General features: G+C 60.4%; 1 protein-coding gene across 3 annotated transcripts; it reads left to right on the forward strand.

Annotated features, from left to right (window-relative positions):
- Positions 1-210: 210 nt before the first annotated feature.
- On the forward strand, positions 211-17639 carry SUSD3 (sushi domain containing 3). 3 transcript variants are annotated; one of them, XM_060610286.3, is made up of 5 exons: positions 214-355; positions 10859-11047; positions 12532-12676; positions 13056-13208; positions 16126-17639. In XM_060610286.3, the coding sequence occupies exons 1-5, from the start codon at positions 268-270 to the stop codon at positions 16316-16318; spliced, it is 768 nt and encodes a 255-aa protein (XP_060466269.3). In that variant the 5' UTR covers positions 214-267; the 3' UTR covers positions 16319-17639. The 3 variants fall into 3 exon arrangements, with proteins under 3 accessions (XP_078292243.2, XP_060466269.3, XP_078292244.1); XM_078436118.1 differs by lacking the exon at positions 214-355 and adding an exon at positions 4857-4937; XM_078436117.2 differs by lacking the exon at positions 13056-13208 and having other exon boundaries at positions 211-355.
- The last annotated feature ends 2448 nt before the right edge of the window (positions 17640-20087 follow it).

Consider the following 20087-nt stretch of genomic DNA (forward strand, 5'->3'; position numbering starts at 1 on the left):
GGGTTCACATGTGCCGCTCACGGAGGACACCTGGCCTGGGGAACCGGGGTTTTCAGAGGGGCGGGAGACGAGGGCAAAGCCCGTGCAGAGCCCTGGAGCGAGACTTCCTGCACCGCCAGCTTTGCCCCCTGGGGGGTTGGGGCTCCCGCGGGGTCGGCCCCGCCCCCGACCTACGGGGCGGGGCCGGCCCTAGGGGACGTGTCCCGGGCCGCCCCGCCCCTCCGGCTCAGGCCCCGCGGTACCCGCCGAGCGGCGAGGAGCGCAGGGATGCACGGGGCGGCCTCGACCCCTCGCCGCAGGGCGAGGCCCGGGGGGCGCGGGGTGGACGCCGAACCCGCCCCGGGGAACGGCACAGGTGAGCGCCGGGGCTGCGGGCCACGAGCGAGGCTCTGCACCCATTTCACGGACCGGGAAGCCAAGAGGCGCGCGGCGCAGCGGGAGCGGGGAGGGGGTGCGCACAGCCGTGGCGGTGGGGGCGCGCAGCCGGGAGAAGGGGCGCACGGCCGCGTCCGGGGAGGCCCGCAGCCCGAGACCCGCCCGAGGACGACCCTCTCCGACCCTCCCCTCCCGCCCAGCCGGCGCCCCAGAGGAGCCGAAGCCCGGCTGCAGGCGGCCCGAAACCAGGCGGCGGCGGCCAGCCGCCCCTCCGCGCAGGTGCGCGCCCGCTCCCGCTGCGGCGCCCGCCCCGCCCGCGCCCCTCTCGGAGCAGGGGAAGTCGGTGCGGCCGACGTGGGGACCCGGCCTCGCTTGGCGGGGAGGCTCTCCGGTGCCCCGGCTGGCCCCCCACCCCCAGTTCACAGGTGAGGAAACTGAGCCTGGCGGGGGAACGACTCTCCGCGGTCGCCAGGCTCCCGGGCCAGGGACGAAGTCTGGGGTCTCCGGAAGTGGGAGGACTGGCACTTAGCGTACTTTGTGACTGATTTCGAGAATGTTTTGAAGAGGGTTCACCTTCGTGCTTTGGCTGCGGTGTGGGCAGCTCGTCCGAAGCCCCAGGTTTGGAGGCTGGCTTTGCTGCATGAATGCGCCTAAAGCCTAACTGAGAAACAGAACCAGAGGTCCCTGAGGCTCACTTTGGCGGACACTGCCCCCTCCCCTTATGCCTGAAGGTCTCTGCACACCTGTGGCCCAGGCCAGGCTCAGGACTGGGCTCTTCGCACGGATGGAAGCGGGGCCTGGAGGAGCCCCCCTGGGTGCTGCCAGTCCTGCTTAAAACAGTGCCCACCCTGGGGGCCCTGGCGGGCAGCTCCTTCTCAAATGGGGAAACTGAGGCCCAAGGAGGCAAGTTACCGGCAGAGGAGAGGTGCTTGGCTCTAGGGGCAGCCTGGCCTGGTGAGGTGGGTTTATTTTCTTTGACTCCCCGTCCCCTTAATACCGAAATTGGTGCGTGTGACGACCGTTTGAGTGTTGCCCCACTGCCGGGGAGGTGGGTGTTGACCAAGAGGTGGAGAGACTTGCACAAGACCAGCCTAGGACGGGGAAGGGGAGGCCCTGATGTGTCTGCATACAAAAGACTGTTTGCTGAGAATCCTGGGGGTGGGGGGTGGGGTCTCAGAGGCCAGTCCCCGCCCTCAGGCTTTCCCTGCCTCCCATCTTAGGGCTCAGACTCCTCTGGCCGCCCTGGGGGTTCCAGCCCATTAGCCCTTCCCCAGCATTTGGGGTTGAAAGACACCTCTCACCTGGGATGTGTCGCTCTGCTTCTGGCCTCAGTTTCCCCACGTGCTTAGTGGGCACTGCATGCCTGTCCCCGGCCTTGTGGACCAGTCAGGGGGAGTCAGGAAGGGCCTGTGCACCCCCCACCCCCGCCACAGTTGTTCTGCTCCGGGGTAACACAGTCATCCCAGACCCCACCATCCTCCTGCCCCATGGCCCCAGTCTTTTGAGCTGTGAAATGTGTACCCACTTGTCCCTGTGGGGTTGTGACAGTTTGGCACAAGCTACAACCTAGCAGTGGGGGCGGGGGGCGTGTTTTTCCTTGCCGTGGTAAAATGGACGCATCACTCTGCTCTTCCAAAGTCTAGCCGCACGGACTTGGCGTCCCGGGGTCCACGTTCTTCCCTCTTCGCCCAGGTGTGGCTGGTGAAGGGGCAGAGGCTGGCTCACAGCAGGGGTTAAGTGTTTGTTGAGTGGAGGCCGGGTGCCCCGCTCGCCATGGAGGCCACCCTTCCGCTGCCCACAGGCCCCCGCCGGCCCTGGCCCGCCTCCCGGGCTGCTCCAGCACTCCCTGATGGGGGAGATTGTGCAGGAACGCAGCCCTGCGGGAAGGACACGGTTCCAGCAGCCAGAGGTGACCCCCTCCCACTTCTGGAAGGGCCTTGAAGGAGATGCCTGGGAAGGGGGCCGCAGGAGGACCCGGATGATGAGGGCGTGCCATGGGCGTGACTCCTATATCCCTGCCACACCGCTGATCTGCGCGCACTTCACAGAGGACAGACCGAGGCCCAGGGGGAGTGGTGGGAATTCAAGTGTGGCCTCCTTGTCCCGAGGTCCAGCTCCGCCTTCTGCCTTCACGTTCCTTCCCCCGCCCCTGGAGCTTTGGGTGGCAGCTCTTCCTGGGTGGGAACCAGCCTGGGTCTGCTCTGAAACACACTGGGGATTCCGCCAGTGTGGGCTGACCCACCAGCTGGGGGGCGTGCCGGGAGACCCCGTCTCCACTGTGGCCGAGGCCCGAGGCCCGGGCCTGCCCTCGGAGGGCACAGGAGACATGCTCAGAGAGGGCGAGTATCTAGCCTGAAGACACACAGCCGGGGCTGTGGGCCCCCCCACGTGTGGCTGTCCCCCCCTGCTGGGGTCTTGGGGGTCTCACCCTCCATAGAGCACATGTCACCCTTTGAACTCTCCTCCTTGGGTTTCCCTTTCCGTTTGGGGGAAACCCAGACGCAGATCAAGGAAGCAACTCTCCAGTGTCGCAGGGACCCAGGCCGGTGGTGAGCAGGCCCAGCAGCCTGTCTCCCCATCCCAGTCCCAGTGCACCTCTTCCCAGAACGGAAAAAAGTAACTGATTTACCAGGTCCTGGGGGGGGGGGGGGGGCAGGGGGGAGGTCAGGGTTTGAGGGCAGTGTGGGCTCCAGGAAGGAGGAGGACGAAGCAAGCAGGCCTGTGGCCCAAGGTTCCAGATAAAAGATTAACAACCGGGATTGTTCTTCACCCTGCTGGCCATGCGGGGCTGGGCTGGGGAAGCACCACCACAGGCCCTGCACCCCCCCTCCCCATGAGAGGGAGCATCCTCCTGGACCCGTTGGGGCGGGAGCTGGGGACAAGGGGCGTTCCAGGGCAAGTCTGCCCTTCACTGTCCAGGGAGCCCCTAGGGTTTGGTTTGGGTTTGTGTCTTCTTTGCAGTGAATTCATTTACTTTGTTTTTCCTGCTTTAAGATTTATTTGCACCTAGTAAAAAAGAGGTCGTAAAAAAAGGCCATGAAGGGCCCAAGGAGCAATGCACCCAAGGTTGAGGGGTGCATAGGTCCAGCCAGAGAAGGGCTGGGGGGGGGTGCAGCGCCAGGTGTCTGGGCCAGCCACAGGTGGGAGGGGCCTAAGGAGAGGACAGCGTGAGGGTGTCCTGCAGGATGCCCAGGGGCAGCGGGGTGTCTGTGAGGGTTTTCAGCAGCGACAGGAGGAGGTGGGATTTGCTTCTTAGATATCAAGGGAGGGGCTGTTGGGAGCCAGTGATGGGGTCTGGGGTCTCCAGGACGGGGAGGGGTCAGTAAGGGCTGTGAGCAGAAGCTGGGTTCGCCGTGTCAAGGGCCATGGTGTCTACAGCCCGCTGGCCCATCCGCCGGCCGTGGTGATTCCTCAGGACGTCTCTGGGAGGGGGTCTTGGGTGGACGTGACTACAGCCCCCCGCAGCCCTTTGGCACTCAACCACCTCCCTGCCCTGGCTGTGTGTCACCAGTTCCGTGGAAGGGTCTTGTGGGGACCCTGCCAGTGTACACGGGGGACATCAGTTTCCTCATCTGGAAAATGGGCTCAGCCCAGAGATGTGTTCGCTGGCCTTCTGGGCCCAGGGAAGGGATGCCGGAAGAGACCCATAGGAGCCTGGGGGTGTCTGGGGTGCCATGGGCTGGGTGCTCAGAATGAGGCATTGAGCCCCCTCCTGGGGAGTGTTTCTGAGCTCAGGCACTGCTCTGAGGTCTCCCTGGGGTGGCCTTACTCTTCTCATGACCCTTGTGGGAGGGCAGTTCACCCTGTTTTGCAGATGGGGAAATTGAGTCTGAGCAAGGTGAGGCCCAGGTCTAGGACTCAAGTCAGACCCGGTGGAGAGGGCCTGAGGTTTGGGGGCTGGGGGCTTCCCAGCAGGGGCAGGGGCACCTTCCCACCTCAGCATCCTGTCCGGGACGTGGGGCTCCCGGCCGGCCCCCCAGGGAAGGCATTCCCCTCTTCTGGGCAGGTAGTGGGCAGGGCTCCTCCCCCTCCTCTCACCACGATTATTCCTCTGGCCCTGTGTTTGGCCGGCCACACACTGATGCTGTGGCTCCCTGCCTCTGACGGGTGTGAGCTCGGCTCGCTGCCTGGAAATGCAGAGTATGAGGCCGCAGGGCTGGGGCACGGAGCCAGGACTGCACTTAAAGCCCCCCACTCTGAGTCTCTCGGAGACCCGCAGACCCCCACCCCACAGTGTGCTCGCTGGGTGGGCTCTAAATCCTGTCTCCTGTCTGCGGGTCGGTGCCGCCCCTCCCCCTTCCCTGACGGCCCCCTCTCTCTGTCCCCTTATGGCTCTGAGCACCTTAGGGAGAATCACTTCTCTCCTTTCAGCTGTGTGACCCATCCCCTGGGTGGAGAAACCCAGGACGGGCATCCTGGCCACCCCCACGGGAACCGGCAGCAGCACAGGATGTGAGTGACAGCGGGGCCCTCCCCCAACCCGTGCACACAGGGCGAAGCAGTTCCTGAGATGGCAGTGCCGTCTGGGTACTTCCAGATGGGTCACAGGCCCAGAGCAGCAGGTGCGGGTGGCGGGGGCAGGGGGGGTTGCCGCAGAGCCCGAGGGGTCTGGAATGGGCCGGGCCCTGGCTGCCAGGCGGTGACATTCAGCAGTGACACTGGCTGGAGGCTCTCTCCCCTTGTCTTAAATATCACAGACGCACCTGCAGAGCCGAATGGATTTATTACCACACCTCCCAGCCTGACCCTGCCCTTGACTCTTCACCAGGCTGCTTCATCGCCTCTGCTGCTGCTCTGGTCTGTCCCTCAGGGCTCCTGACCTTCTTGAGAAAGTTCTAGGTGTGCAGGCCAGGCGCTTGGTGAGGGTGCTGTGAGCGCTCCCGGCCTCTCCCCCTGGCCAGCCTCCTCCCCAGGCAGGTCACACGGGGCAGCACCGAAAGAGGCTGCTTAGCGGCCCCGGCCCCAGAAGCAGAAGTGGCGGCTCTAAATTGAGGACTAGGAAGTGTTGGCTCCCTGGTGACCCCGGGGGAGGGGCCACGTGGCCGGCCTGTGGCTGCCGTGCTCCGTCTACCGTCTACCCGGTTCCAGAATGCCCCGCCTGCCTCCTGGCGGGGAGGACAGCCGGTGTCCTTGTCCGCGGGTCCTGGTGGGGGCGCTGGCTGCAGCCCGGTGGCTGAGACGGCCTTTCCGTCGCTCCTGCCTTGGCGCCTGTCGAGGCCAAGTGTGGCGGTCAGTTAAGAGCCCAGAGTCTGCAGTGTTCAGTCCCAGGTCAGCGAGTGGAAGCGGGCAGTGTCCACCTCGGGGGCACAGGGTGGGTCCCCTGCCCTCCACGCCGGGGCTCTGTGCGCGCACACACACACCCCACCCGCCCCGGTACGCCAGTCTTTTCCATCTTGACCAAGCTAAGGGGCCAGAACAATACCTCGCATTTCAAATTTGCACTTCTCTGATTGACACAAGTATTTTCCTGGAATTTTTAGGAGCTTTATTGAGATGTCATTCACCCATTTAAAGTGTGCATTTAACGTGTGCAGCTCAGTGGCTTATAGTACGTTTTCAGATAGGGACAGCCATCACCACAGTCCTTTTTAGAACATTTCATCACCCGGGAGAGAAGCCGTGCGCCCTCCAGCAGTCTCCCCCCCCCCCCACGCCCCCCCCACCCCCCCGCCCATGGCTAATCTACTTTCCGTCTGTGAGGATTTGCTTGCCCCTTCCAGACATTTCCTATAAACAGAGTCTGACAACTTGAGGTTTTGTGACTGGCTCAGGCACCGAGCGTCCTGTCCTCATAGGGTTCGGCCACACTGTGGCCTGTGTCGCTGCCCCTCTCCTTTTTGTCGTCTGGTGCTGTTCCAGCGGGGCTTGTACCATTTTCTATTTATCTGTCCACTCATCCGTGTGGACGATGGGGTGGTTTCCACCGTTTGGCTCTCGTGAGTGACGCTGTTGTGTGTGTGTGCGCAAGTCTGTGTGTGGGTGTGTTTTCATCTCAGTTGTGTTGCTTTGCGGGGCGGCGCTGCACCGCGTGGTAACGCCCCATGTGACGTCAGGAAGGGGGCTTCACGTGTTGTGTCCCCACCTGCAGGGCACGGGCTCCAGGTTCTCCACCTCCTGGGGACACCTGGTCCTTTTCAGGGACAGGTGCTTGCTGGCTGTGAAGCAGGGACTCCCTGGTGATTTGATTTGCATTTGCCTGAAGGAAGGACGTTGAGCATCTTTTCATGTGCTAACGGGGCCACTGGTATGTCTGTCGAGAAATGTCTGTCCAGATACTTTACCCATTTTTAAATTTGGTTATTTTGTCTTTTATGATGGAGTGAGTATAACGGGGCATCTGGGTGCTTCAGTTGGTTGAACGGCCGACTCTTGATTTCGGCTCAGGTCATGATCCCAGGCTGGTGGGTCGAGCCCCGCCTTGGGCTCTGCACTGAACGAGGGGCCTGCTTAAGAGTCTCTCTCTCTCCCTCTGCCCCTCCCCACTCTCACGCGCACTCTTTCTCTCTCTCAAATAAAATTTTTTTCATTTATAATTCACCATAATAACTTCCGCACTCTAAACACAAGTCCTTTATCAGATATACAGTTGACAAATATTTTCTCACACTCTGTAGCTTGTCTTCTTACTTTCTCGATCGTGGCCTTTGAAGCACAAAGATTTTTAATTTCAGTCAAGTCCCATTTATCTATTTTTTGCTTTTGTCGTTAGTCTTTTGGTGTCGAATCAAGGTCAGGAAGATTTATCCCTCTGCTTTCGTCTGAGAGTTCTGCAGATTTAGCTCTTACATTTAGGTCTGGGATTCACTTGAAGTTCGTTTTTGTGTCTGCTGCGGGGAGAGGGCCAGCGCTGCTTTGCCTGTGGATGTCGTTGCCCAGCACTAGCTGCTGGAACGCCGTTCTCTTCCCGCCGGACGGTCCTCGTGCCCTCATCAAAGCTCACCTGACTTTAAGAGTTCATTTCTGCACTGTCGCTTCTGCTCCATTGGCTCCGGGTCTGTCCCTTTCTCACCGTAGCTTTGCGGAAAGTTTTGAAACAGGAAAGCGTGAGTCCTCCAACTCTGATGTTTTTCGAGATAGTTTTTGTTGGAACTATCCTAGGTTTTCTGCATTTCCTTAAGAATTTTAGGACCCTCCTGTCAGTTTCTGGAAAGGCAGCAGCTGGGACTCTGGGAGGGGCTGTGGTGTGTCTGCAGAGGAGCCGAGGCTAGTGTGGCGGTCAGTCTCCCGGCCCGCGGGCACGTGCGACTTCACCTCCGGGCAGGACCTTTATTTCCGCCCGCAGTGTCTTGTAGTTTTCGGGGTTTAAGTTTTACTCTTCTTTTGTTCACTTTATTCCTAAGCGATGTATTCCTTTGGACGCTCTTGTAAATGGAATTGCTTCCTTTATTCCACTTTGTTCCCTGCCACTGTGCTGAAATATGATGGATTTTCGGGTGTTGGGCTTGCATCCTGCAGCCTTGCTGGACTTACTGGTTTCTGTAGGTTTTTAGCAGATGCCTGGGGATTTTTGGATTCGAGATGGTGTCAAATGGAGGTTTGCTCCTTTTCTGATGTGAATGCTTTTTATTTATTTATTTTTTTTAAACTAATTGCCCTTCCCCTGGTTTTTGAGACATTGGTTTTTCTTTTCTGATTTACCTGTTCTTTTCTTTTGTGATTGTTGACACCGTCTTAGTAATTTGGTAGTGCGGTCTATCAGGGAAAGACCCGCTCTGGGACAGGTACCCACACCCCCTGCTCTGCTGCTGACTTAGTCCCGGGCCCCTCCCCTGTGGAACCTTGGTTTCCTCGCGGCAAAATGGAGACGATGATTCTTCTCCGCTGTCCTCTGAGATGGTTAGGAGTGCTGCACGAGGCTAGGAATGAGGGTGCTTCTTGGCCAGAACATTCTATCAGAGCTGCATTGCTGGTGGGGGTAGTGATGCTGGTGTCGGACACCTGCACACGGGGGCCCACATCCTCCCAGCCGCAGGACAGACGGGGACAGCTGCGGCCAGTTCCCGCGGTGTGTCACCCAGCCTTGCTGTGCCTCAGTTTCCCCATCTGTAAGGTAGTGATGGACTGCCCTGCTCACAGGGCTGTAGCCAAGCACCCAGTAGGTTCCCAGTGTTAGCTGATCCAGGAGTCAGCACCCCACCCCTTGCACAAAGCATGAGGGCCCCCGGCTCACATTCTGCCCCACATTTCGGCCCGTGAGCCCCCCTCCCCCCAGTTCTCGGTGGGGCAGAACAAGGGGTGGACTAGTGCAGCGTGGCAGAGCACAGCCAAATGCTGTCACTCACAGTCACTGCCCATGGTGAGGCCTGGGGCAGCCGCGGCTCCTACTGTTTTCCTGACAGCACGAAGCGGGGCCGATGCTCAGGCTGCTGCCCCCTTAACAACCTCGCCCTGAGTGGGGCAAGGCCAGCACAGCTGGACAAGGGGTGGCTTGACCTCCCCCTCCCTTGGTTTCCCCTCTGGACAGGTTGGATGTGCCAGGCATGTGCGTGTGTGGCTGTCCCGAGTGGTCCTGGGTGTGCTATCCTCCCACAGCCTATGTGGAATGGGGTGCCATGGTGGCACGCATGGAGCCCCCGTGGCTGTTTCTAGGTGGGCGTGGCCTTGGGGGGCACTCTGGCCCCCTGGGGTGTCCTGGGTACAGATTTTAAAAGCAGAGCCCGCAGGGTTTGCTGGCGAGTCGGCTGTGGATCAAGAAGTGTCCACGTGTCAGGGCTGGAGCACGGAAGGAGCCGGCCTGGTGCTGCCGTCCGAGTGAACACAGCAAAGGCCACGTGTCGCGCAGCCTGGCGAGCGCAGGAGCTTGGCTGGGTCACAGCGTGCCAGGCTGACGGCAGAATGTCATGGCCGGTGCCTTCCCTGGGCATTGTGCTGAGCAGGGGAGCCAGACACAGGGCACGTGGCTGCGTGCATATGTCCGTGTGCACACACACGTGTTCAGAAGGTAGCCTGGTGCCATCTTGCTGGTTCCGAATCCCTGCCCTGCAACACAGGAGCTGTGTAGCCTCGGGAAGTGACTTAGCCACCCTGTGCCTCGGTTTCCTAACCTGCCAAGTGGGGAGAATGGTGGCTCCCCAGGAAGGCACCGTCCAGGTTGACGTGTCAGTGCACGTAAGGCGTGCGTTCAGCATCTGGCACTCCGTAGGCTCCCGGTAAGCGCCAGCTGTTGTCATCGTGGCGGTCTCATGATGGTGCTGTGATTGCCACTCCATTCATACCGTCTCTGTACGTCCTTATGGAAGGACGGCTGGCTGGCATTTGTCACCAGGCTATGCCTTGCTTGGCCGCACGGGTCCACGGCCAGGCACATTGGTGGTTTCTGTACACGTGGGGGTGAACATCCTGGTGTAGAAATCCTGGCTGCAGATTCGTAATTCTTTCCTTTGGCTAAATTCTCGGATGATCCACGACACAAAGCTCTTCACACATTTTCCCATCCAGAAAGGTTTGGATCCACCCAGAGCGGGCGTTCCCAGGCCTCTTGAACTTGGCACATGGTCTTTTTTCTCTTACAATTGGCCAGCTCGAGGGGTGAGAGACGAGGTCTCTGAATCTGCACATCCTCAGCTACCGTGAGGAAACAGATTCTTGCCTCTCGGCTCCTTGTGTTTTTTCTGTGAAGCGCGTGTTCCCGCGTTAGCCGTTGTTTTTTATTTGGGGTCAGCTTTTGTGGATGGGTACGAAGATACCAACCAGCAAGGGGGTGGAACCTTCGTCCTGCGCTCTCCAGATCTCTTCCTGGTTGTTTCACCTGAGCTTGTTTGTGTCTTAGTTATTGGAGGAACGAAAGTTCTCCTTTCTTACTTTTCACGCACACTGCCCGTCTCTCCCTTCCCCTGTTTTTTCCTTGCTTCTGCCTTTGGGTCTACGCTTAGATACTAATTGTGTGCAGTTGGCACTTGACCAACACAGGAGTTAGGGGTCCTGACCCCCATGCAGTTGATATTTGGATGTAACTTCTGACTCCCCAAAAACTTAACCACTAATGGCTACTGTTGGCCGGAAGCCTTACTGATCACATCAAGAGCTGGTTCACACCTATCTCGCATGTTAGATGGGTTATGTACCATATGATTACAGTAAAGTAAACTAGAGAAAAGAAACGTCATTAAGAAAGTCGTAAGTAAGAGAAAATCCACTTACAGCCCTGTCCTGTAAAAAGTCCACACTTAAGTGTACTCGAGCAGTTCAAAACCGTGTTGTTCAAGAGTCACCTGTGTTTGCTTTTCTTGTCTTCTGACACAGATTCGTTTTTTCAACACTGTCGTCTTTGGAAACCTCTAAGGTTCACTTAATGTTGGGATCTGCTCCGCGTTGGCCCCCAGGCCACCGGCCGAGTGGCTGCCACGCCAGGTGGCCTGGGCCGTGGCACCTTACCCAGGGCGTCGTGTGGCTGTTGGAGCAGCAGCGCCCTTCCCCGCCGGGGCTCCTCCCCACCCTCTGCTGTCCAGGGTAGGGTCCTCATCTCTGCTCTCTTCTTCCCTAGGCACGTGCACACGGGTGCAGCCACCCCCGCGGGGCACCCTTCAAGTCCTTCGTGGCGACGGCACTTCTGTGGGGACTGTCCTCGTGTTCCACTGCCCCTCAGGCCACCAGATGGTTGGGTCCGGCCTCCTCACCTGTGCTTGGAAGGGGAGCATCGCCGAGTGGTCTTCAGTGAGCCCCGTGTGCAAGTGTGAGGCCCGCTTCCCCTGAGCACCTGCAGGGGGTGGGGGGCGGCTGGTCCCGTCATGTGGGGCGTGAGCGTCCACGGAGGGGATGCGGTGGGTACAAGTCCCCGCTAGGCCTCTGTAGGGTCCCGACCCCGCTGCGGGCAGCTGGACAGCCCCCACTGGGCCCTGTGTCTGCACGTGGACTCCAGGCCCAGCAGCCTCAACCCTCGCTCTGCCACTGACTTGGCCTGTCAGCACCGAGAGCTTGTTGGAGCTGTTCTCTGTCATCTTTTAAGCGGGCAGCTCTGTCTGTTCATTCGTCCATTCTTTGATGCACCCATGCAGCAGACCTTCATAGGACATTGTGTGTGGTATGGATTCTAGAACTGGGGACACTGAGGGCCAGGATGCTCGCAGCCCCGGGCTCCCCGTCAGGGGACGAGACGGCTTTCTAGCTTTCAAGTTGTATTTGTTGTACAGGGTGGTGAAGGGTTTTCCAGAGGGAGGTCACTGTATCGTGTTGACGTGTGTCGGGCATCAAAGAGGGCTTCGTAGCCAACACGGTTTGGAACATGCTGGATTAATAGGCTACAGCACTTCTCAGAGCCTTTCAAATGCTCGTGTGCTGGATCAGTCTCTGAGAAGGAGGGCGCCCACCTGGATTAGGCTCCAAGATAACAGGGATTCACTGACAAGGAGCTCTCTCTCTGCGGGCCCATAGCCCTCAGGACGGGCATCTCATACGGCACTCCCTGTGGAGGGGGGACCCAGGCTGCGCTGGCCCCTCGCTCTGGGGTGGGACTCAAGACAATGGCACCTGTGTTCTGGGTGCTTGTCGTGGCCGGGCAGGAAAGGAAGGCCCTAAGAAGTGCCCCACACCATTCCCCTCACCCCCACGGGCCAGAAGATGGATATACAGCTGCGGGGGCAGCCGGGAGAGCTCTTGGGTCTGGGTGGCCTGTGTTCAGCTGGGGCAGGGGATAGGGGTGGAGGTGGGGCGTGAGCAGTGTCACCGCAGGGCAGGGTGTGCAGTGTTGCTCAGACTAGGACCCTGGGCCTTGTCTTCCCAGGATGCCCGTTAGAAGCCGGTAGAACACTGCTCGACCCATAGCTGAGGTCACACGGCTGTTAAGCAGCAAAGGCCCTTTGGCCTCAGACTCAGGCATTCTTCTTGCTTTTGAGCCTCCTGGAAAGTGAACTGAGAAGGCACGTGGGCCCCTGAAGGGTTTACCAGCTTGGAGCACGTGGAAGCAGGCCACTGCTGGCATGTGGCTGCCATGGAACCAGGGGGCTATCACTGAACTCCTTTCAGAGCTTTTCCGGGTGTGCTGCTGTGAACTCCTACACACCCTCCGAAACCCTGCCCAAGCACCCCCCCCCCCTCCTTTAGGGGACAGTGTTCCCTGACAGCCCCAGCCACCAGCACCTACCTCCCTGCCTCCCCCACGGAACGGGGTTGCTGAGGGCCTCGCGAGCCCTGTGCAGGAGGTGGCCTTGTCTCCCTCAGCCGTGCCGCCGTATGAGACCTTCGGCTTCAAGGTGGCCGTGATCGCCTCCATCGTCAGCTGCGCTATCATCCTACTCATGTCCATGGCCTTCCTCACCTCCTGCCTCATGAGGTGCATGAAGAGGAGTGAGCAGCCATCTGACAGGTACGCTGGCCCCAGCGGCCTCCAGCCCTCCCTGCCGCCCGAGCCTGAGGGCAGAGGGCGCTCCATGGGCACTTGCCATCCGTGCCCTGGGCCTCCGGCGGGTGTCCGGGGGCGCTGGGGCTGCCCTGGCTCCTCAGGGAGCCCGGCCACCGAGTGCTGCCCCACAGCAGCCTGCGACTCACAGAGCCTCGCGGCTCTGGAAGGTCTTTCCTAACCAGGCCGCACACATGGGTCTGGTCTGGGCCTCCTTCAGTCTGGGTCCGCTCGCGGCCTGGGCTCCGCGGTGCTGGGTGAGCAGGGTGACGAGCCAGAGTCCGGCTCATCAACCGCCTTGCAGAGGATTTGGCATCCTGAATGTCCTTCCCCCGTCTCTCCCCAGGGCAACCCAGCTGTGGCTCCAGCTGAGAGCCGGGGACTTGGATACGGTGCAGGCCTCCTACCTCGGCCTCAAGGGCCCGAACAATGGCGGCGGTGGTGGCAGGGACCCTGGGGTCCGCCCTGGCCAGGCGCACGACAACTACAGCTTCACCACGTGGGCACGGGCACGGCGAGGGGGGCATTGGGCGTGAGGGTGGGGGGCCCAGCTTGGTCAGGACGCCCGTCATCCCACACGCTGCCCAGCCTTACCTGGGCCTCAACTCCCACCACCCAATGCCTTTATCCTGGGAACTCAGACCTGCAGAGACAGGAGATCCCCTCCCGGGGGACGCAGCAGGGCTCTGGGTCTTATCTTCTTGCACGGGCACACAGACTTTCTGAACCGTTACAGGGACATTCTCTTATGTCCCTTCCTCTGACTCCCGGAGTCTGGTCAAGACTGCACGTGGGCTGCAGATACAACAGCTCCCGGTGTTTCTAGCTTTCAGCATGTGCCCTCTGACCCCAGCGCTGGGGCTCCGGGCGCCTTCAGTGGGGCGGGCTGTTTGTTTTTGGCAGCTTTGTCTCTTGCGGGTTCTGGGCCGCCAGGCTTCTGCATGGCCACACTCGGGCTGCATCTCCCGGATGTGCCCCCTGGTGGCACTGCTGTGGGTCACAGACGCAGGTCAGGCCGGCGCCCCGTGGTCACATGCTCTGGGGCCTCTCGGTTGAGGCGTCCACGTCACGTGATGAAGAGGGGACTCTGCAAGGGGCCATACTGCTCCCCCCACGGCCCTGACCTGTGGCCTGGGAGTTACACACATGGTGATTCTCTAATTGTGCCGCGACTCTGTCCTTCCTGTTGTGAGGAATGAGGATGAGCTCTGGCTTTCTTTTTGGTTTTGCTGTTTGCACGTCACTCTGAACTCTTTCCTGAACTTTATTTCGGGGAGATGTCAGGAGCACACAGAAGCAGACGGAACGTGTAACGGGCCCCCTGTCATGCTCACGGTCACTGTCCCCGACCTCATCCGGGTGCACGTTTCCACAGGCTCCGGTCCTTTCCGTCCACCTGTCCCCGTCCGGTGGCCTTGCTGCATGGCGGCTGCCGCGGCCTCAGGGTCCTCCGTCAAACGGCCAGGGTCTTAGCAGTGCCTGGGCCGGCCGGACAGGGCTCGGGGAGTGCCGGCCGTCACCGTTCATCCTGCTCTTGTCTTGAGGCGCGGCTGTGGTGCGGCGGTCTGGCCCCGTGTCTGCTTGCGACGTCCCGGGCCCGGCGATGGCTGGAGTGTGGAGTCTGGCCCACGGGGAGGCACTGATTTCCTGCCTCCCTCCCTGGAGCTCCAGATGCACCTTAGACACACACTAGGCGCACGTCACGGTGGCGTGGCGGAAATGCTGCCTCGCCCCCTTTCCATCCGTGCACCACGTGGTCCGCGGTCCCCAGAGCGTCGCCCAGATGCTGCAGCCACTGCACTCGGGTCGGGGTGAATGTCTGCACTTGCTCAGAGTGGTTTTCCTTTCTCAAGATGACATCTGGGACCACCCAAGAATGGACTGTTGAGGTCAACAGTCTGGATGTTTTTATTTCCACGTTCTTTCCCCAGGAGCCCAGCACAAGTTATCTGAGCCGTTTTCACAACAGCTGCACCGTCACCGGGTGTCAGGACTGGTCTCCCGCTCACTCCCTTAGCAGGCGCCAGCTTCATGCTCGTCGGCGGCTCCTCGGTTAGCGCCGAGGTGTTCCCCACACCATCGCTGTCAGTTGTGTTGTTGGCTTTAGTCGTTCGGGGTTACTCTGCGCGTCGCCTGCTGGTGACGGCTGTTCTGGGAGCTCTGTGGGTCCTTGGGACAGAAGCGTAGCCACGGCCGCAAGTGCCTGCCTTTTTGCTCCGGCTGTGCTGTGGGGTCTCGGCTGATGCATTCTCTTCGCGGACGGTCAGCCCCCCCCTCCCCCCCCCCCCGGCAGGTCTCAGAGCTTTTCCATTGCCCCCTACCCGGTGGCACCTTCCCTTCCCATTACAGACTGTGACACACCGTGCTGTGTCTTAGCTGGGGACGCACCAGTTCAGTGGGGGAGGAACGGCTGTCTCTCGGACAGCCTCTCCTAGGTACCTCTCCTAGGTAAGGCCCAGGGCCTCGAGCCCCCCATCTAGGTCAGTGGGGCTGTCTGGAGGAGGCCAGGTGTGCCCCCCACATTCCTGTTCTCTGTATGTTTCCCAGCAACTCCCAATAGGCCAGGCGCTGCTCTAACCTTAGCGGCAGGCACTGTTTCCATCCCATTTTAATAGAAACTTGTCCAGAATCGCACATAACTGCTAAGCGTGAAGCCGAGTTTGGACTCTGGCTGTCTGGCTCCAAAGTCCACAGCCTCACCCACCAAGCAGTCTTTCCTCTCCGCTAATTAACTGGTTCATTTACTTATTCATCAAACCAACATAACTTCTTAACTCCTACTACTTCCTAGAGCTTTTCTGAGAATTAAATGTGGGGGAGCAGAGATCCAGGCAGGCTTCCTGAAGGAGGTGATGCCTGTGGTGAACAGATGGGGAGAGTCTGCATTTGGGGGAAGGAGAGAGACAGCATCTTAAGTGGGGGCAGGAAGCAGCAGGGCAATGTGAGCCGGAGACGACCCAGTGGATGGGGGTGCAGGCTCTGGTCAGGCTGAAGAGTGATTGGTTTGTGGGTTGGGGGTGGGATGCACAGAGGAACCGGAGATACAGGCAGTGGGTGATCTGGCCCCAGGCCACCAGAGGACAGTCTGGAGGAGCAAAGCTGTCTCTGCCCCCAGCAACGGGGCCAGGGAGAGGCCTGGCCCCTGTGCTTTCTGCACACGCTGAATAAGCCCCCTTCCCCAGCACCACCCCAGGAAGCCCCTTCCCAGCTTGGAAGGTGGGCATGCTGCTCCTTGGACCACATACCTCGTACGAGTGAGGGGTCTGAGGCCCAGGGAGGGGCCTCCTCAGGCTCAGGGCAGTTCTGACCCTGCCCCAAGCCCACTGAAGGCAGGGCCCAGGTGCCCGGCATGGGGGCAGTGTCGGGTTACACGGGGTCCCCGCTCTTCCCCCAAGCTTTGCCTCTTCTTCCTGCAGAGACCTGGGTGAGGGCACCAGAGAAATGGCTGGCATGGCCCGTGGCGTGGACAAGGACCCCTGGACCACCCGTCCTGCTGGCTCACCCCGTGCCCAGGTGATGGTGCACACGGCGGACCCGGGGCACACCCTGCCTGCCTCCTGGCCCGCTGCAGGAATGTCCAGGCAGCATGCGGCCTACGTCCCGGGGTGACTGAGGCAGAGGCCGGAGCCTGCCCTCCACACTGGGAAGACCAGGCCAACCCCACCACCCAGCCACCTGCATATCCACCTGTGCCCAGCTTAAGAGTGGTCAGTGAAATCACCTTCTGGGGTTAGGGATCCCTCAGGGTGCTGAGCTGGGGACGCCGGTGGGGTGTCCTGTCCCGGGGACGCCCAGCCAGAACAGTTTTTATAGACAGGCTCCCTTGGAACCAGCACGAAAGGTTCTGGAACCAGGTGCAGCCCTGCCTAGCCTGCTCCTTTAAAGAAACTGGAGGACACTTAAAGCAAATCTCACTTATAGCAGAGCAGGAGGCCGGGCAGCCGACCTCTCGGCTCCTGCTGGCTGCCTCATCTTCCCCGCAGGCCAGGCCGGGGCCTGTGAGCAGGGACCCAGCTGGGGTGCTGCCTCTGTTACCTGCACAGTAGCCACGAGGGGTGAGAGGTGGGAAATAAACCATTCTAACACTGGGAAAACAAAGATAAAGATCACTGTCTTGATTTTCAATCTCTGTTGTACTCAGGGTATAAAACAACTCCCTTATCGTCACTGCTGCTCAGGGCCCCGGGCTTGCTGGGGCTCCGTCAGGCAGTGCCATCAGCGGCCTGCTCACAGAGACCTCAACGGCGGTGGCCGTCTCGAGGGGCCCGGGCCTCCTTGCACACTGGGGGCTGGTGTCCACGGTGAGAGTCCTGAGTGTCAGCCATGCCCTCCGGGGCCTGGGAAGTCCTGCCGGGTCACTGCTGCTGCATGCCAGCCAGCAAGGGGGCAGCTGAACTCCACTTCTGGATGGGAGGAGGACCAGGCACAGGGGGACACCTTCAAAGCCATCACAGTCCCCCAACCCCGAACTCATCAAAGCAGTTTGACAAGAAGATGTCCTGTCTTTTACCACCCAGCCCCTCTTCCTGAGGGGACAGACAGACAGCATACCTGTATGTCCACACCCATCAGGTGTGGCTCTAAACGTTTGCACCTGCTGCTGTGCTCCTCCAGGGCTCACTGCTCAGCCACGCCTCTGAGCGGCTCCTGGGGGCTGCTAGGTCCCACCCTCCACGTCCACATCTGTCCTGGGCCGGTTAAGATCCAACCTCCAGTCTCCTGCATTTTGGGGTGGGATCTGTCTGGCCATTGAGAAAAGTCACTTTGGTTTGTCCTCTGACCTTCCCTGCTTCCTGCCCGGAGCCTCCGCAGCCACACTGGGGCCGTGAGGAGGGCAGCCTGTGGTCCTCAGGAGCCTGGGCTGCCCCCCTGAAGCCATGATTGTGGTGTTTCCCATCACTTACAAATATATCCTGATGCAGGCTACCCAGATTGGTCTGTCTGTCCCTTGGCTCTTGTGGGAAGCCACCCGCTGAGGGACCCTTGGGTGGTTTTCAGCTGTTGCATTTGGTGCCAACATCCTTTCTGTCCTGGGATGCTGTCCCGTAGGGTGGGTTTCAGGGTGGGATCGTGAGGCCAGAGGGTGTGTGCAGCCCTCACCTGGGCACGAGGCAGCTTTCACACCGCGCTCCCGTGGGGGGTGCTGGGGGACACCAGCTGGGCAACGTCATTCCCAGCCCTCAACCTGAGCAGTGCAGGCTCCACATGATGGTGTCCCCGGCAGACCTGGGCTCTCCCCAGATTCTCTGGCAGTGGCAAGCCGTGCCCCTGGGCCACGCGCCTCTGACGAGTCTGCAGGCTCAGCTGCGGGGGGCCGGGCTGGGGTGACAAGCTGCCGTGACCCCACAGAGGGTGGCCGTGATGCTGTCAGAAACTGCTGTGCTCCTTGAGGGCTTTCAAGTCCTGCCGAGGCAAGTATTTTGTCCCCGGGTACCTGACCCGGGGCTCCCGGAGCGCAGGACGGGAAGACTGGGGTGAAGCGGCCCAAGGAGGGCGGCCCCGTTCTCCATTCCTAACAGCTGAGGGTGACAGATGGGGTCCGGCTGGGGCAGGTGCATGAGTGTCAGAGTCCTTGCCCGGGAGACCCGGCGGCGGGAGGCCTCAGCTGTGTGGCACGCTGGGCTCTGAACCCGTGTGTGCCACAGCCAGGGGTCTCTGGTGGATTGGGAGCGTCCCGGACGGTTCAGGGCAGAGAGGCGTCACCCAGCTGCAGAGAACAGGGAAGCAGCCAGCCCCAAGCCCCCCAAAACCAGTCCCACCTTGTACTGGGAAGAGAGGAGTGAACACCTTTCTTTCTGCTTCTGGAAACCCCAAGCTCACTCCCACGGAGGGGCCTCGGCACCTGCCACCGCCCCCACCCCCACTCGTGCCTGCAATGCTGCCAGGCCAGCTTCTCCACCCAGGTCACCACGGTGTTCAGGAAGGGTCCTGCTGCTGCGAGGAGCAAGCCCTGGGCCAGCCCCAGGCCCTGGGGTGGAGGCACACCTCAGAGATCTATCTCCCAGTCCTGAGGGCTGGGAGCCCGAGACCCACGTGCCAGCCCATGTGGTTCTGGTGTGGACCCTCGTGCTTGCACACAGCCACCTTCTGTGTCCTCATGCGTGCTGGGTGACCAGGGCGGTGGGCTCTCTGGTGTGTGGTTATAAGGACACTAATCGTAGGGATCAGGGCCCCACCCTTAGGACCCAGTTTACACTCAGTACTTCCTCAGAGGACCATCGCTAGAGACAGCCATGGGGCAGGGCCTCAATCCACGGATTTGGGGGACATGAGCATTCGGTCCAGAGCAGCCCCCTCGCCTCAGGGTTTATTGCTTGCTTGCGCTGTGCGGTCACAGGCCCCCAGCTGGGGGAACAGCCCCATCCCAAGGGGGGGTCCACGACCTCTGGGAAGAGGAAGGGATGTGAAGGGTCCCTCAAGGCAGGGCTCTGGCCTGGGGAGCACGCACCTCACTCATGCGCACCACGCATTGACCAGACTGACGTCACGGGCCAGGAGGGTGACTCTCCTGGTGTGCCCTCCTCCTCTCCACCGCACGTGCTTCGAGGCCTGCCCCAGCCCTTCCAACACGCGAGACCCGCGGTGTTGAGGTGCTAGGATAGCTACGCCATCAGAGAACACCAGTCAGCCCTCAATACTGGGGCGCTGCCGTTCCTGTCCCCAGAAGAGGCTGAGCAGCATCAGGCAGCACCCCATCCCAGGTAGAACGTCCCCCGCTCGGGGGACAGTGGCTGGGGGAAAACTGCCTTGTGAGTCCATTTCTCAGCAACTTGGTTATCTGTGTGTACCATTTATCCACTGCTGGACAGCCAGCCACCGGGAAACCCTGGCTTAAAACCACAGCCGCCAGGTTACCATTTCGTCTCCTGGTTCTGTGGGTTTGCTGGGCACATCTGCCCCACGGCCCTTGTCAGCAGAGGCCGGGCTGGAATCTTCCAGGGGTATCTCCACACATACGTCTGGCAAGTGGCTGTGACTCAAAAGTAAGCGGCCCAGGAAACAAAGTGCGAGCTTCCTCGGGCCTGAACATTCAGGGGTTTAGATGCACTTCAGCTTCTGGACTCAGCAGAGACGAACTCCCGATTCTACCCGCCCCTTCCACTCCCCCAGGCCCAAACACCGATTCCACTTTCTCTGAGTCCCCACATCCAGTCCTGCAGCGAGTCCTTGTGACTCAACCTCAAAACCCATGTGGAACCCACTCGGTGTATCCAGCCTCTGGCTCCTGTCGCCCCGATTGTTGGAGTAGCTTCCTGGTCTCCTAGGCTCCTTGCCTCCATTCAGGTACCACCCTGCACACACGTGTGAATTTCCGCACAGAAAGAACCCTACCACAGGGTTGCTTTGGGGTTTTGAATTTCTAATTGTGGTAAAATAT

The sequence above is a fragment of the Panthera onca genome, chromosome D4, assembly GCF_046562875.1.
Source record: "Panthera onca isolate mPanOnc1 chromosome D4, mPanOnc1 haplotype 2, whole genome shotgun sequence".
Lineage (NCBI taxonomy): Eukaryota > Metazoa > Chordata > Mammalia > Carnivora > Felidae > Panthera > Panthera onca.

Excerpts from the sequence above, each read along its gene's own strand:
- SUSD3 (XM_060610286.3), top strand. The coding sequence starts at position 268 with ATGCACGGGGCGGCCTCGACCCCTCGCCGCAGGGCGAGGCCCGGGGGG. Across the intron at positions 356-10,858 it reads CGCCCCGGGGAACGGCACAG|GCACGTGCACACGGGTGCAG; the intron begins GTGAGCGCCGGG and ends CTTCTTCCCTAG. Across the intron at positions 13,209-16,125 it reads GACAACTACAGCTTCACCAC|AGACCTGGGTGAGGGCACCA; the intron begins GTGGGCACGGGC and ends TTCTTCCTGCAG.